Source organism: Bipolaris oryzae, assembly GCF_000523455.1.
Source record: "Bipolaris oryzae ATCC 44560 unplaced genomic scaffold scaffold_1, whole genome shotgun sequence".
NCBI classification, from domain to species: Eukaryota; Fungi; Ascomycota; class Dothideomycetes; order Pleosporales; family Pleosporaceae; genus Bipolaris; species Bipolaris oryzae.
The window spans coordinates 244,637-259,603 of NW_006911277.1; the positions used below are offsets into that span (position 1 = coordinate 244,637).

Genomic DNA, 14,967 nt, shown 5'->3' on the forward strand with positions numbered 1-14,967 from the left:
AGGTACTACTCCTAGCCGCCCCTAAGACAGATTAAGAAGCAGACTGTAGGCTGTGTGGGCACTGCATCACACCTCGGCCTTGTGCGGGGGAAGCAAACACAGCCACACACACACACCAAACATTTTTCTTTGATCTTCTGCATACAATCGAGTGTCATTCCTTCCGTGAGCCACTGGTTCCACAGCAAAGATGGTACTCGAGGCCTTTGCCGCGTTGTCACTGGCAGCCAACATTATCCAGTTTGTCGACTTTAGCGGTAAGCTGTTCACAAAAGCGCGACAGGCGCATCGTTCCGAGAATGGAGCAACCCAAGAGTATGCAGACCTTGAATCTACCTTGGAGAGACTCGAAAGTCTCAAAGAAGAGCTAGTTTCCTCAACATCTACTGTTTCTCAATCACCAGGTACTACTGGCGGGGAAAGGGAACTAGCCATCCTCGCAAAAGATTGCACCGAGCTTGCTGATGAGTTTTCCACCCTTCTCAAGAGTCTCAAAGGCCGTGGAAAAGCGGGAAAATTGGAGAGTCTATTGCAAGCGGCGCGAGTCATGCTGAAAGATAATGATATCAATCTTGCAAAATCTCGCCTGAAGGAATTCCAGACACGCGTCACTGTCTGCTTGTTGACAATACTGAGGTACATTCCGACGGCGCGCGTGCTTTGTACACAATTATTCTAATAGAGCCATCTAGGAGCAACCAATCCAACGTGACCAAAATGTTGGTGGAGCTTTCGCATCACGCTGGCCGAGAGGAAACACGCGCGAAAGATCTCTTGGCTTGGAAGGCCTCTGTGACTAAGAAACTACGTGACATACAATCGTCTTCCGACAATGCTGTGAACTACAATGACAATCTATCCTCGAAACTCAGCGAAATTGCCTCTGATCTGTCAGAATGGGCCACAACTGGAAACCGGATCGCTACCCAACATCGCATTTTAAAAAGCTTGCATTTCGAGGCCATGAACGTCCGGCACACGCAAATCCCAGAGGCCCATAGTAAAACGTTCGAATGGGCATATACATCGCGATCAATAACAGACCGCTCTTGTAAGCAATTCAAATTCGCTGAGTGGTTACGATCTGGAGACGGCCATTACTGGATTGCTGGCAAACCGGGTTCTGGAAAATCAACGCTCGTCAAATTTCTGTACGATAATCCCCGCACACTCTTGGAGCTGGAAGATTGGCGTGGGCAGAAAGAGTTGGTCACTGCAGGTTTCTTCTTCTGGAATTCTGGCACAGAAAAACAAAGATCCATAGAAGGACTGCTTCAGTCGCTTTTGTTCGAAATCCTAAGAAAATGCCCGACACTTATTCCTATCGTAGCACCACAAAGATGGCAAGAACAGTCTTTGCACCACTCAGAATTCACACCCTGGCTCCAGAGGGAGATTAAGGATACGTTTCGGCGTATTCAAGAGCAAGGCACCATATCTTCAAAGTTCTGTTTCTTTATCGACGGCCTTGATGAGTACGGCGGAGACCAATCAGATCTCATCAAAATACTTCAAGACCTTACGCTATCATCTGATATCAAGCTATGTATCTCAAGTCGGCCCTGGAACATCTTCCAAGATGCTTTCGCCCAAGATACTGAACGCAAACTCCTTTTGGAAGATCTTACAAAGCCTGATATTGAGCGGTTCGTTCGTGACAAGCTGGAGTCTAGCCCGCAGTTCATGTCGTTAATCACCAGGGATAGTCGATACGATGAACTTGTTGAAGAGATTGTGCAAAAAGCCGATGGAGTATTTCTATGGGTGTTTCTCATTGTTCGATCGCTCTTGCATGGCCTAGTAAATTGCGACCGACTCTCTGAATTACAGCGCAGGATACGTCTACTCCCATCAACACTGGAAGATTACTTTCTGCATATCCTCTCTAATATGGACGAAGCCTATTCGGAACGTGCAGCTGAGACTTTCGAAATCGCTCTCAAAGCTACCTACCCTCTATCCTTGCTTACATACTCTTACATCGATGAAGACGACCCATACTATGGAATCAATGCAGAGATCAAGGAGCTGTCGCCTCAAGAGACCATTTGCCGACTGCAAACTATGAAAAGACGCATCAACGCACGCTGCAATGGACTACTCGAGATTACGATTGACACTACCAAAGAAAATCCACCTGAGCTTTTCAAAAATGCTATCGGCGATCCAGGAGATTTGTTCATTTCAAAAAATGGGTTCAAAACGGTTGATCTTTTTCGCACATACAAGGTTGATTTTCTCCACCGGACAGTTCGTGACTTTCTCCACACTGAGGAAATTCAGAAAATGCTTAGGCAAAACAGAAAGAGCGATATTCAACCGTTATCCATGATATGCCAAGCATTACTAGCTGAAGTTAAAGCAATACCAACTGGTCGTGACTTTGGTTATCTAAGATATGCGCACCTTATCCGGCAGGCGGCTGACAACATCCTTTACTATGCGCGAGTCTCCGATGAAGAATTTCGGAACCCTGAAGTACAGACGCTGGATGAACTAGAACGTACACTGTTAGTTCTATCATCGAATCACGAGATCGAAGGAGCCATATTACCCTTGTCTGATGTTCGGGGTTTAGGGTTTCGATATGGATCCTTTTATGAACTTGTAGTTCAAGCTGGGCTCAGTAGCTACGTCTGTTACAAGTTGCGTTCATCCTCGGGAAAGCGCTCACAGCCGAGCCTCAAGCAGTTACTAGCCGTTGCAGTGATTCCATTGTTGTCAGAAGAGGGTACGGTTCACTTTCCGTCCATGTTCCGGCTCCTCACAGATGCATTAGAGGAGCAGCGAACAGAGGACTGGACTGCAGTCGCGCTACCATCTCTCTGGGTCCAATTTCTGGCGAACATACCATATAACCTGGAGATGCTGTCCAAGGGGCAAACAGAGGCCGTTTTGCAAATAATCTACATGTTTCTTGATATTGGTGCCGATCCTAACGAGCAATCCGTAGCATGGGAAAGTACGCTCCAGGATCCTGACGGGCAATGCGAAGGACATGCAGCATGGGAAAGTACGCTCCAGGAGCTCAAGGATCAAGTCGGAGAAGGACGTTTCCGCGTGAGCGGAAACGAAGTGATGGAATTCATCGAGAAGTACCGAAACATCTTCCTAGCTTACGAGTGGAATCGTATCCCGCAAAGGCCTCTGTGCAAGTGAATGCGCATGAAGATACTGAGCGTACGATACTTTCTTTGAATCAGGAGTGACAGTTCCTTTCTTTACCACCGTTCTTCGTAATCATGTAGTACAATTCATCCTTGGAATCGTTTATGTCTCTGTTCATCAAAACAGCAAAGTCTCTACTCTACTAACTCTGTATGTGTTCAACTAACCCAATTTAACCAAGACACGCAAATTGAAAGTTGAATAGGCTTATACACGACAAATCTAGCCCATCAACAGATATCCAGTAAGCTACCCTTTCTAGGAATAGGCGTCCAACTACGCATGCATCTATCCGCCAGCATTAGGACCGAAGCTAAGTAAGCCACGGCTAGGGTGTAGATCTACCGTTGATTCCTTCATTACCCCCCTCGTAAACAATAGTTAGAGGATTAATATCAATTTTCAGAGTTTTTGTAGTAGCGGGGTAACTATAAAGACTACAGATCGTTCATATTAACTCCACAACACACTGGTTGCGACTATATCAGTAATTTTCTTGGAGGAAGCGGGTGCCGCTACTATGCCTATTTCTGGTGGAGATTGCACCTCCACGATCTAGACACATAAACCACGAGCCGTCCCAACGCCACGCGGGGGCGAAGATGGCGATACCCAATCGGAGAATCACAAGCTCGATAGAGGAGAGCATGAGGCTGCATGGTAAATAGCTGAATGATGCGCTAATATAGGACTTGAGGTGGGCGGAAAAGATGAACAGAGCGATAGCGCATTTGTTCAAGCAGTCCAGTCCAAGTCCAATGCATATAAAGTCTGTAGCATTCAGGCAATGGCCGTGAATAAAGGTTGCTTTTCATATTGTTTCTGCCCAACATGCGCATCACTCATTTCGGGACCCTCTTCTCTCTCGCCCTCAGTGCGAACAGTATACCAACAGCATCCCCACCTCCAAAACCCCACGCCTACCTCCCCAAGCGCCTCATCGCCCTCGAAGAGCATGTCGTCTCCCCCTCGCTCGAAGCCGAGATCATCGCCAGCGGCCTAGCCCAGCGCAACCCCGGCGTACTCTCCAAGCTCAAAGACGTCGGAGCCGGCAGAATCGCCGCCATGGACGCCGGCCACGTCTCCCTCCAAGTCCTCGCTCAGCAATCCGCATCAGGCTCCGACGACCCATCTGGCTGCCGGTCCGCCAACGACGCCATCCGCAGCGCCATCGACGCAAACCCCAAACGCTTCGCCGGCTTCGCCGTCCTCCCCATGTCGCTCCCCGACGAAGCAGCCACAGAACTAAACCGCAGCGTCACCTCCCTCGGCTTCAAAGGCGCCATGATCTGGAACCACCTCAAAGACGGCACTTACTACGACGCCGCGCGCTTCGACCCCGTCTTCGCCATGGCACAAGCCCTCGACGTCCCTCTGTACCTGCACCCTGTATCCCCCACCGCAGACGTTGCTTCCAAGCTCTTCGCCGGCAACTATCCCGCCGCCCTTACCGGGCGTCTGGGATCAAGCTCCTGGGGCTGGCACGTCGACGTCGGAACACACGTGCTACGCCTCTTTGGCGCCGGCGTCTTCGATCGCTTTCCCAACCTCAAACTCATCATTGGGCATAACGGCGAAGGCCTACCCATGTTCATTGACCGCATCGACTCGACGGGCTTGCGCAATGACACCAAGTTTGAGACGGTGTGGAATCGGAATATCTGGAGCACGACGAGTGCGTTTTTTACGGTCCGTCAGTTTGAGCAGTTGAGGCAGGTCAGTCCTGTAGAGCGGATTATGTATTCGGTGGATTATCCGTTTAGTGAGATGACGGATGGGTGGGCGTTTGTGCAGAGGTTGGCCGAGGCGAGGGTGTTGAGTGGGGAGGAGATGGATGCGTTTGCGTTTGGGAATGCGGAGAGGCTTTTGGGGTTGTGAGGGGCGGGGGGCGTTGGGGAGAGAAGCTTTTGGATAAGCATGGGCTAGGGGGAGTTAAGAGAGGCTTGTGTTGGTGGCGTTGGTATGGCGTCTATCTGGTGACCTTGGAACACTAATGTGATTTTTGGCCCCCCCCTTTCTTTGCTGGATAAGGGAAAGAGTTCCGTGTATTCTTTTTTGGCACAATGCTTGGGGATGCTAGACCCGGTAGAATTACGGTATATTGTAGATACCTTTTCATACAAATAAAGTAAAGCACTTGAATCCACGACTCTCGAGCGTCTTAATGAACCGACAGTCATAATGTAGATATCCAGAATGCATTTTCCTGTAACAAATTTAGCTATAGTAACATACCATGGCTTTCTTGACGGACTGTGCACTTCAAGGTACATGCGCGTAGAACGAACCGAGATAATCGCATGCGCTGCCGAAAGCACGAAATGTCGCTTCATGCAAAGGCGATCTCACAGCGCCCCTATTACCACACCCAAGATTCCAAAGGGTCTGCCTATTCTCTGTTACTTTGATAATATACCGGTTTTGTGCGTAGGAGAATTCGACAAATCGTGTGCAGACACAACTTAGGCGTGACCATTACTGCAGCCCTGAAACTTGAATGCACCTGAGAATGGACTCTTGACGTTTCCTTGGTTTCTCAACAAGGAATATCTTAGGCAGTCATCACGAGGTATGGCTCACAGGCAATCAATGAATTTCAAATAGGTTTGTGTTTCTCAATACAGTGGTTTAATGCATGAAGAGAAAGACGTACTGTATTTGTCGCTTGCTTGCTGCATTGCAGAATAACCGGTATGCTGGGTTCTGCAAGAATGCCAATCATCAGGAGACTTTTGAGATTTAGGTGATCCTCGCTTTCACTCACTCTTTTCATCTCTTTGGAGCTATGATGGATATTATTTTGAGCATATTTATATGTGATATTTTTGACTTGCGTTTACAGTACAGAGTCTCTTGTAGGCGGAGGGAATATATTTGAGAAAGGGATTTGCATTTTCGATTCTCCACGACTATGAATTTTTCTTAGAGAACAAAATGATAAAGCTAACCTGATGCTGTTGATGAGTGGTATTGGAAATAACACCAATATTCGTTGTCGCAGAACAAAGACCCATGGGTCAAGGAAGGGTGTATGTATACCGTTGTTATTTCATCGATTTCAGAATTCAACGAATCATACATCATTCATCGTTAGCTGAAGCCTCCTATAATCTTGGTAATCTTTTGGAATCCAGAAAAATACACCGCCTTCGTGGTGTACAAGCCATGGATAAGTCAATCGTCTAAGAATAGGGACACCGCCTGAGATCACTCAAACGATCATTCTCCTTCTACAACGAGTACGAGTAAAAAAACTTAGTCTAGGTAATCAGGAATACTAAAGCTTAGGGATGTTACTGCCTCAACCAAATAACTGGCAACAAAAACAAAAAAAAACATACGACAGCGGGGATTCGCCAGTGGTCACCCACCTGACTACTGATCCGCCGGTCAAAGGTTTATCGTGTGGGGAGCGAACGAGACCCAGAGCGATACTTTGCCTGTGGTCGTATGTATCCGATATTGAAATAAAATTGTACATATCACAAAGTTTAGAGATATTAGAAAGGATGCTGTCTGGTACCTTGCTAAATCTTGGACATGGGAGGAAGCAAACGAGTATACTATAGGATTGATGTAATATTCGAACATCTGCGCGAATTCAATTAGTCAAGATGATCTCTTTCCATAAATGATATATATAGGGTCATATTGGATGTCGCGTGCTCAAGGTATAGTCGCTAGCTACTTGTTACAATAATGGTAGACTAAGAGCCGCACGAATGTTCCGCACGCAGGGTAACCCTCTGCATGCATACAAACAGCCTACTTTAATACAATGCTTAGCATGCAGGCTTAAAACGCATGAACTAGTATGACCAGAAAATCGGCATCATCCGACTCCATGGTTGAAGCCGTTCGGCAGACCCCCGCCCCGCCCCCGTCTAGCGCAATGCTATATGGTCCGTGCACTAAAAGTTCATCATCGCAATCATCATCACAAGCAACAAAGCTCGAGGCCCGACACCACCACCACCCATCGCCAACTCCACCCCCGCATCTATCCAACCGTCACCTTCTACTCTTTGTCTCACCAATTACACAAATAGAACTCCGTCAAAATGGTTCAGCTCACAGAAGTCACTGACGAGGAGTTTATGCGCGAGCAGGAAGGTCCCGTTGACGACGAGGACTGGGACACGGACTCGGGTACGATACCACAATCCTGCCTCTTCACAAATCCAGTTTACCCGCTTCACACCCACACCTATCAATTGCTAACCATGTCGAAACTACAGATTCCGATACTTCGTCTGTTCACTCGGTGCAGCCCGATGAGACATTTTTCGAGCGCCTTTCCGCGCTGCAAGATATGATTCCGGCCAGCACACGGCGCTCCGTCTCGTCAAAAGCAAGCACAATCTCGTCGTGGTTCAAGAGCGGCCTGAGCATGGGCGGCAAGACGCTGTGGGTCGTGAGCACCAGTGCGCTGCTGTTGGGTGTGCCGTGGGCTTTGGCGTACAGCGAGGAGCAGATGATTGTTGAGCAGGAGAGGGCTGAGTTGCAGGCACAGCGCGCGCAGAACGAGGTACGTTTTTATTTGTTGAAGGAGACAATTCTTCTTCTCAGCCAACATACTTCTGGTGTCTCATCAACCATATGTTTTGATATGCTAACCTTTTTCTCAATAGTTCATGGCTCCCGGTGCGCCACTTCCAGGACAACCGCAGGGCGCAAAGCCGGCTTTGTAAAACCAGTAAAATAAAAACAATTGTCATCTCCCCTCATTTGTCGCATTTCCGACGGATGGGCTCTTACCGGGCACAAGCGCCGACGGTTCCTTACTTGGCTTGTTACGATAGTGGGATTGGTGCATGGACGGGAATGATCATGTACATGTAGCGGAAACCGGCAATTCTTTTTCCCAGCCGTTAACGATCTGTATTATATTTCTCGACTCCACGATAATTTATTGCGTCACGTACGAATGGCTGCGAGTGAAACTCGAATGTTGAGAGTGTAGCTGCTTACAGTATTTTTGATTTTCGTTTTTGGGTGCCCCACGGCCACTATATTTACAAATACATTCACCTCGATTTCCGAAATCATCAGGCACACAAACATAAACCGCCACGGTCCGGTCTACCAAGCGCTCGTAGCCCATTCCATGTGAACATTGCGCCGTTTTACATTCGTAAGATGCTGTAGCAAAAAATGGTCACTCTATCGGCGCGCATGCAGTACTGTAACCAATCCGCAGATGGTGGGGTAGTGGTTCTACCTAGACTGCGCTCGCTCCAAGAAAGGTGGTAATACAGCAAAGAGAAGAGTCATGGTATTATAGTCGATACATGGGTGTGAGTGGGGAGGCGTTTAAAAGGGGATCGCACCGGCTGACATTGCGGCACCCTGTTGTTCTTGCTGCTCCATGACAGCCTCGTCGGCTGCTTCTATAGCGACGGCCAAACCGAGCTTGGCAGCATTCTGCGTCTTGTTAGCATTGCTCGTTGAAACTTGAATTTTGTCATGACGTACCTGCTTGTGGTCGATCTCGCCTGAAAAGGTCACGCGGATTGGTGGCGCAATCATCTTCTCCAGCAGACAAGCCACCTTGCCTTGGTTGTCGATCTGCGCCCTGAATGAAGACTGACGAAAGTCGTACTTGGCACCGATTGTGACATTTCCCTCCTTCTGTGGGCCAGCCATGGGGCCTCCAGGGCCAATACCAGCAAACGCCAGGTTGCAGTTGATACCCGTCTCGACCTTGTCTGTGAGCTTGCGCCAGTACGAGGCTTCCAATACACCACGGTCGGGGATGATCTGGCCGCAGGCCATCCAGTCTTCAGTTCTGTAGCGTGCTGCATACGAAACATTGAGTTCTGGCGGGTATGCCATGGCGGGGCGTGTCCAGAAAGCGTCAATGCCGAGTGCGAGTCTTGAGGTAACGGACTGAAGGTAGCTCGCCATGAGCATACCTGTGACACCACCGTCAAGTATCGAGGGGTTGACTGCCTTGAGGGAAGCGGAAAAATCGGCGCCCGTGTAGTCGTTTTCAAGCGAGACCATGTTACCCTGCGAAGTGAGTTGAACAGCGGCCTTGGAAACGAATGCTGACGTCCAGCGCCAGTTGAAGCGGCCGGAGAATGCGAGCTCATTGTCAATATTTCCTTGCATGAATACCTGCAAAATGTCAGCGTGCTAAAAACAATTCAGCAAGCGAGCGACGCACCCTTGGTGATCCGTAAAGAACCATGTATGAGTATGGGGGCATGACCTGCGATCCCATAGATAGCGAGTGAGCAACCTGGAAGAGCGGGGCAGCGCTGAATGCCTTTGTGAGTTCAGCGCGCAGGCCCGAAAAGCTGGAATTGTTCAGAAAGACATCGCGCTGGACCTCGCGGGCAATGTTTTCCACTGTGCCGGGGTTGCTAAGGCCCAATGCCTCTCTCCGGTCTTGAAAGGCATCGTATACGTTGAGGAATTGTGCGAATGGGCCGGTATTGGCTGCGCGAGGCCGTGAAAGGATGTCAGCGACAGCCTGTTCCTGCGCCGGGTTGCTGAGCTGCAGCGGGGTAGCCATGACGAAAGTGTGCGTCGAGGTCCAAGTAGAAGCTCCCTATCGTAATGGGAGGGCCGGCACAGGGGGGGTTGGAAATGGCAGCAGGTGGGTGAGGGGATGCTGTGATGCGTCGCGGGCGCTGGGCAGTGATGATATCGTGAACATTTTCTCAAGTTACTGATGACATAATAGGCGCTAGCCCACGCAGCGTCCCGAATCCGTTATCTTCGAGGGCTGGCTCCCCGACAGGACGGCAGTGGACATTTGCGCCTTGGGTACTTCGACTACCAAATCCTCCAAAAGAAAAAGCACTGACTGGTTCTTCTCAGACAGTCCTGCGACGTGGCCTGGTAGAATCGCTACATCGAACTGTCGCGGGTTGTCGCGCCTTGCTCGCTGACGTCGCTCGGCACACCTTTGGACTACCGGGGAACCGTGACCTTCTTGAAGCATCCATACCTTACTCACATTTCTTAACGAGCGGCTGTTTCCCTTTTATCTCACAATCCGCAGTCTTCTCCTTGCTTCAATTCTTCTCCCTGTAGACTTTACCTATTTGCAACTATGGACACCTTACTGTGAGTGCTATGACCCCACTTTCCGCGGCCATGCTCGAGCAGCAGCGCTGCACATGTCTCCGAGAGAACATTCACTCACCGTGCATAGCACCGCTGAGATATACGCAAACTCACCCCGCTTCCGGCGGCGGTCGAGTACAGCCGTCGATGCAATCCACGACCTGCCTGCCAGGGAAGAAATGGCGCCTGCCCAACTCTATAGCACAGAATCGGGCCGCCTCTTCCATTCAGGCAGGATAGTCATCGCCACCTGCGGACTCCCGGCTCGAGGAAAGACGCATACCTCAGTTGCTCTGGCCCGTTACCTGCGCTGGCTCGGGGTCAAGACTCACGTGTTTCATCTTGGCGACTACCGTCGCGCTACGCTAAGTCCGGGCATGGATGTGCCTGAAGACTACTTCTTCCTCAACGCAGCACCACAGTCCGTCTTGCTTCGGAACAAAATTTTGAAGAAATGCCGGGACGACATATATCACTTCCTGGAAAATGACAAAGGTCAAGTGGCCATTTACGACGCCGTCAACGCCATTAGCCAGGGCCGTCGGTCGTTAGCCAAGGAATTCGCAAAGAATGGGATTCAAACAATCTTTATCGAATCGCACTGCACAGACGAGCGTATCATCCAGGAAAATGTACGCCGCGTTAAGATTTCCTCACCGGATTACAAGGGCTGGAAGGACGAAGATGCAGTTCAGGACTACCTTGCACGTATCAATGCACGGATACCTCATTTCGAGACTATGGAGGAGACCGACCTACATTGGATCAAGATGATTAATGCCGGCGAGCGGGTTGTTGTAAACAATTGCGCATTTGGATACCTCTCACAGCGTATTGTCTTTTACCTGCTCAATCTCCACATCAAGTCACGGCAAACATACTTTGCACGTGCCGGAACGACCCGAGAGGAGGATTCATACAAAGCCGATGCCAATCTTTCACCAGAAGGCCACGAGTACGCGAGAAAGATGAGCGAAGTGTTGTTGAAGTACCGTGAAGAAGAAAAGCAGAAGTTAATCGAGTCCGGGGCAACAGATGCGTCTCTGAAACCACTGACCATCTGGACCTCGACCCGTCGAAGGACTGTCCAGACTTCAGAAGTTCTAGCCTCGATGGGCTACCGGGTAAGGCAGCGATCGCAGATGAGCCAGATGAACCCCGGTGTATGCGAGAAGATGTCCGAAGCCAAGATTCGAGAAGAGTTCCCCGAGGAAGTAAAGAAGCACGAAGTAGATCCATACCATCACCGATACCCCCGCGCAGAGTCCTACCACGACCTTGCCGTACGCATGGAGCCCATTATTCTCGAGCTCGAGCGCGAAGAAAACGATCTCCTGATTATCGCCCACGAATCCGTGCTTCGTGTACTTTACGGATACCTCATGGCATGCAATGCAGCAGACATTCCCAAACTCGAGTTTCCCCGTGATGAGATTATCGAGGTAGGCCTGTCATTTACGACTGCGATACCTGATTCACAGTGCTTACCATTTTCTAGATCATACCCTCATCCTACAACAATGTCGCAAAGCGCATCAAGATCCCCGACCTCCCCGAGTCAATGGTCCCCGGTAGTCCCGAAGACATCCAAATCCCCGTGCCGCCAAGTGGCACTGTAAGTCCGCTGTCTGGACTGGGAACCCCTCCTTCCAATGGCTCTGGCACTGCAACGCCCTCGCGGCCGCAATAGCAATATGATGTTTAGCTCTTGAACCCAAAGTCACGCGTTAATTCTTGTTCGTGGTGGGAGGAGGAAATCGAGAAAAAAACGGATGTGAGGCAGGCCTTGATTCGTAGAAATGGGCTATGTTCTGGCAATGATGACATGAATGGGTACTTGGCTACGGTGGCGTTGGGGGATACTCGTGTAGACCTCGTTAGACCTATGCATATTCTTTTTCAGCATTCATATTTAGTAGTATTCTTATTGAATCCTATTCTTCTACTGGCCACTTATAATTATACAGTCCATCTCAAGAGAATCTGCAAATAGGATTCTTCGGGCCTACACATTTTGACCCTCCTATTCCACTGCAGTTATTTCCCCAGCTCCAATCCCCATCGTACCGATTCCGCCAGATGCATTGATAGCAAGGCAAACAAATCCCAGGGCATAGAACCCAAATAATACCAAGCACACTAGTCATCCCAACCTCAGCTCGGATTTATCCCAGTGCTCCAACCCGCACCAAATCACCAAGAGACCTGGATGTTCGGATCACCACTCAAATCGGGACCCATCCACCTATCTCCCAGCCCAATGCCATGGAACCGCATGCCATACCGCGACCCATCGATCTGGCCCGGCGTCAACGGACGCGGATCGCACTCCAGCTCCGGCACGTCGAGGTCTAAGAGGTGTGGGATAGCACTGAGCAAAGCATCGATGTCAGCGTCGGGATCATGGATATCATCGTCAGTAGGGTCGTGGTGGTCTTTGAAGAGATCGAATTCCGGTTCGACGTCTTTTTTGGTGGAGGAACTGGTGTGAGTGGGACCTTGGACGGGGTTTTCAGCGTAGACTTCTGCGGGTGTGGGCCAGGATGTTGTGTCTTGGGGTTTGAAGCCGCGGTCATGCGAGGGGTAGCCGTGGAATACGAGGGCAGGGTCCGGCACGTAGGAGGGGCGCCGGGTAGAGAGGTAGGGTGCGTCGTCTGGGTAGATGTCGGCGGATGAGGGCTCGGGGCCTTGGTCGGAACGCTTGGTGCGGGTGGCTGCTCGCGGGCGGGTGACTCTATTGGGCGGCAGGCGGTTTGTGTGGCTCCTCTGTTGCAGGGCTTGGACGGCGGACTGGAGGTCATTAAATCGGCGGGGGTGTCTAATTGCTGAAGGACCTGCAGTCACAACTTGCGGCTCGAGGATATCCGCAAAGTTGGTACCGCGCTTTTCGGCAAAGATCTCGCGGGAGCGTTCTCCGGTAAATCCAGGAGGTGGTTGTACAGTTCTACTAGCTTGATCTTCTTCAACAATCTCGCGGGGACGCTCTCCAGCAAAACCCGGGGGTGGCTGTACAGTTCTGGTGGGCGGATCTTCCCCAATCTCCCGCTCTTGTTGCGTGCCAAAGCCATAGCTATGAAGATTCTGAGGTCCTATAGCCGTATGATCTGCGACACCCTGTGCGTTAAGGAAGCGGGCTAGAGCGTTAGCAGTAAACGGCTTACCGAGAGCTCGACCCATGAGCTTACCATGAAGATTAGTGCTAGCAGGACTTTTGAAGTCGGGGAGATTACTGGGGCGTGCCGTTGAGTCGGCACGCGCCTTTCCCTTCCCCGCTATGCCGGGGAGTCCAAGACTGGTGCTAAGCTCTTCGACTTCTGGGGCGCTGAAGCTGGGCGAATAGCGCTGTGTAGGCCAAACCCATCGTGACTGATAGGGCGTTGCGGTGTGGATGGATTCCATCGAAGTACCAGGGTTCTGTGCCGCTTGGTTTTCAGCTTGACTTAGGGCTACGCAGTGTTTGCATTAGCACTGCATGTTTGAGCGGTGCTGGGCTTGGTCTTACCATGCAGCATCTCATGGAAATCGGGAAATGACATATCCAGCTGGTCCGACTGGGTGTCTGCAAGTTGTGGGATACTCGGTCCACTGTATGCCTGGTAGTCGGGGCGCATCTCTCTGGAAGGCCGAAAGGGAGAATCTTCTATATCTAAGTCACTGGCTGATGGCATGAACCCCACGATGGAAGATAATCACCTTCGTACATTCCCGGGACGCCCAATTTTTGCGGAGGTTTCATGCAGAGAGTTAGCTTGGTATCAATGTCTGCTGCTCCAATTTTGGCCGGTGCCGGACTGAAGGTGGCTGCTTCGGGATTGAATGAGGCACGACTGCGCGAGAGTTCTGGTCGATTCTCTTCCATGCTGGCGGTATTGTCACTGGGTACCAGTTGAGGGTAAGAAGAGGGACATTCAAACGGGTGTATCAAAATTATTTTTTAAGTCCATGGTGCTGCAGTGAATGCGGCAACCAATTAGATGGCCCATTACCATTCACTTTTGTTTCCAAATTGCACAGACGGAGCTTGAGTGTTTGCTGCATATTGGCAGCAATTGGATAGGTTTGCACTGAGCAACCAGACAGGGAGATTTCTTTGTGTTCGAGGCCGTACCGTGACGATGGTAGCTTTTTACGCCGGAGTGACTGGATCTTGTATATGGGGTCATGTGGGGCCCGACGCAGAGTCTCGTGGTGAGGGTGAGGGTGAGGGTGAGGGTGATGTCCGAGGGAGGGTAGTTCTTCGAGGGCTAGTGCCGATGAGCGTGGCAAGGTTGGGCTTCGTGGTGTTGGTGCCAAGTCAGAGGCGATGTGTTGTAGTAAGTCGATCTGCCCCCACGATATCCAGGCGGCCGGGTGGGCAGGCCACAACCAATGGGCGCACGGGCAGGTGGCCATGACCGACGCGCGTGCGACTTTTTGTAGTAACAGGCCAATAGGGGGCCAGCACGATGACGCGCTTGCGCGCCTCGTTCAACAGGGCTGAATGTCCATCTCAGTTTAAAAAGTGCCGCAGTACGCACCTCCTCTGCCCTGGTCTCCATCTGGATCGCTGTTGCTGTTGTCAAGACTTTTCCTCTCTTGGTAGCTCCAATCCTTTCTTCCTGCTTTAGTTTTTGTCCGATTCCCCCTCGCCTGGCTGTGGTCCACCACATCACGCGACCCATACCTTAACCCACCAGCAATAATGCACATACGCTCCTTTACGACCCTCAACCACCAAATTCA

The 14,967-nt window shown here is 50.5% G+C and overlaps 6 protein-coding genes across 6 annotated transcripts; 4 read left to right on the forward strand and 2 right to left on the reverse strand.

Annotated features, from left to right (window-relative positions):
* Positions 1–190: 190 nt before the first annotated feature.
* On the forward strand, positions 191–3,159 carry COCMIDRAFT_21484 (uncharacterized protein; the record flags this gene model as incomplete). Its single annotated transcript, XM_007684135.1, has 2 exons — positions 191–636; positions 693–3,159. 2 exons carry the CDS (start codon positions 191–193, stop codon positions 3,157–3,159), a joined length of 2,913 nt encoding a protein of 970 aa, XP_007682325.1.
* Positions 3,160–3,999: 840 nt separating this feature from the next.
* On the forward strand, positions 4,000–5,046 carry COCMIDRAFT_317 (uncharacterized protein; the record flags this gene model as incomplete). Its single annotated transcript, XM_007684113.1, has 1 exon — positions 4,000–5,046. One exon carries the CDS (start codon positions 4,000–4,002, stop codon positions 5,044–5,046), a length of 1,047 nt encoding a protein of 348 aa, XP_007682303.1.
* A 2,183-nt stretch (positions 5,047–7,229) lies between these two features.
* COCMIDRAFT_80005 (uncharacterized protein) lies at positions 7,230–7,859 on the forward strand (the record flags this gene model as incomplete). The annotated part of the gene is made up of 3 exons (XM_007684241.1): positions 7,230–7,317; positions 7,407–7,696; positions 7,800–7,859. 3 exons carry the CDS (start codon positions 7,230–7,232, stop codon positions 7,857–7,859), a joined length of 438 nt encoding a protein of 145 aa, XP_007682431.1.
* Positions 7,860–8,481: 622 nt separating this feature from the next.
* Positions 8,482–9,688, reverse strand: COCMIDRAFT_80298 (uncharacterized protein; the record flags this gene model as incomplete). Its single annotated transcript, XM_007684242.1, has 3 exons — positions 8,482–8,592; positions 8,644–9,288; positions 9,338–9,688. The coding sequence occupies 3 exons, from the start codon at positions 9,686–9,688 to the stop codon at positions 8,482–8,484; spliced, it is 1,107 nt and encodes a 368-aa protein (XP_007682432.1).
* Positions 9,689–10,231: 543 nt separating this feature from the next.
* On the forward strand, positions 10,232–11,935 carry COCMIDRAFT_21488 (uncharacterized protein; the record flags this gene model as incomplete). The annotated part of the gene is made up of 3 exons (XM_007684136.1): positions 10,232–10,245; positions 10,334–11,687; positions 11,744–11,935. 3 exons carry the CDS (start codon positions 10,232–10,234, stop codon positions 11,933–11,935), a joined length of 1,560 nt encoding a protein of 519 aa, XP_007682326.1.
* A 503-nt stretch (positions 11,936–12,438) lies between these two features.
* On the reverse strand, positions 12,439–14,104 carry COCMIDRAFT_80009 (uncharacterized protein; the record flags this gene model as incomplete). Its single annotated transcript, XM_007684243.1, has 4 exons — positions 12,439–13,379; positions 13,431–13,691; positions 13,748–13,885; positions 13,939–14,104. 4 exons carry the CDS (start codon positions 14,102–14,104, stop codon positions 12,439–12,441), a joined length of 1,506 nt encoding a protein of 501 aa, XP_007682433.1.
* Between the last annotated feature and the right edge of the window lie 863 nt (positions 14,105–14,967).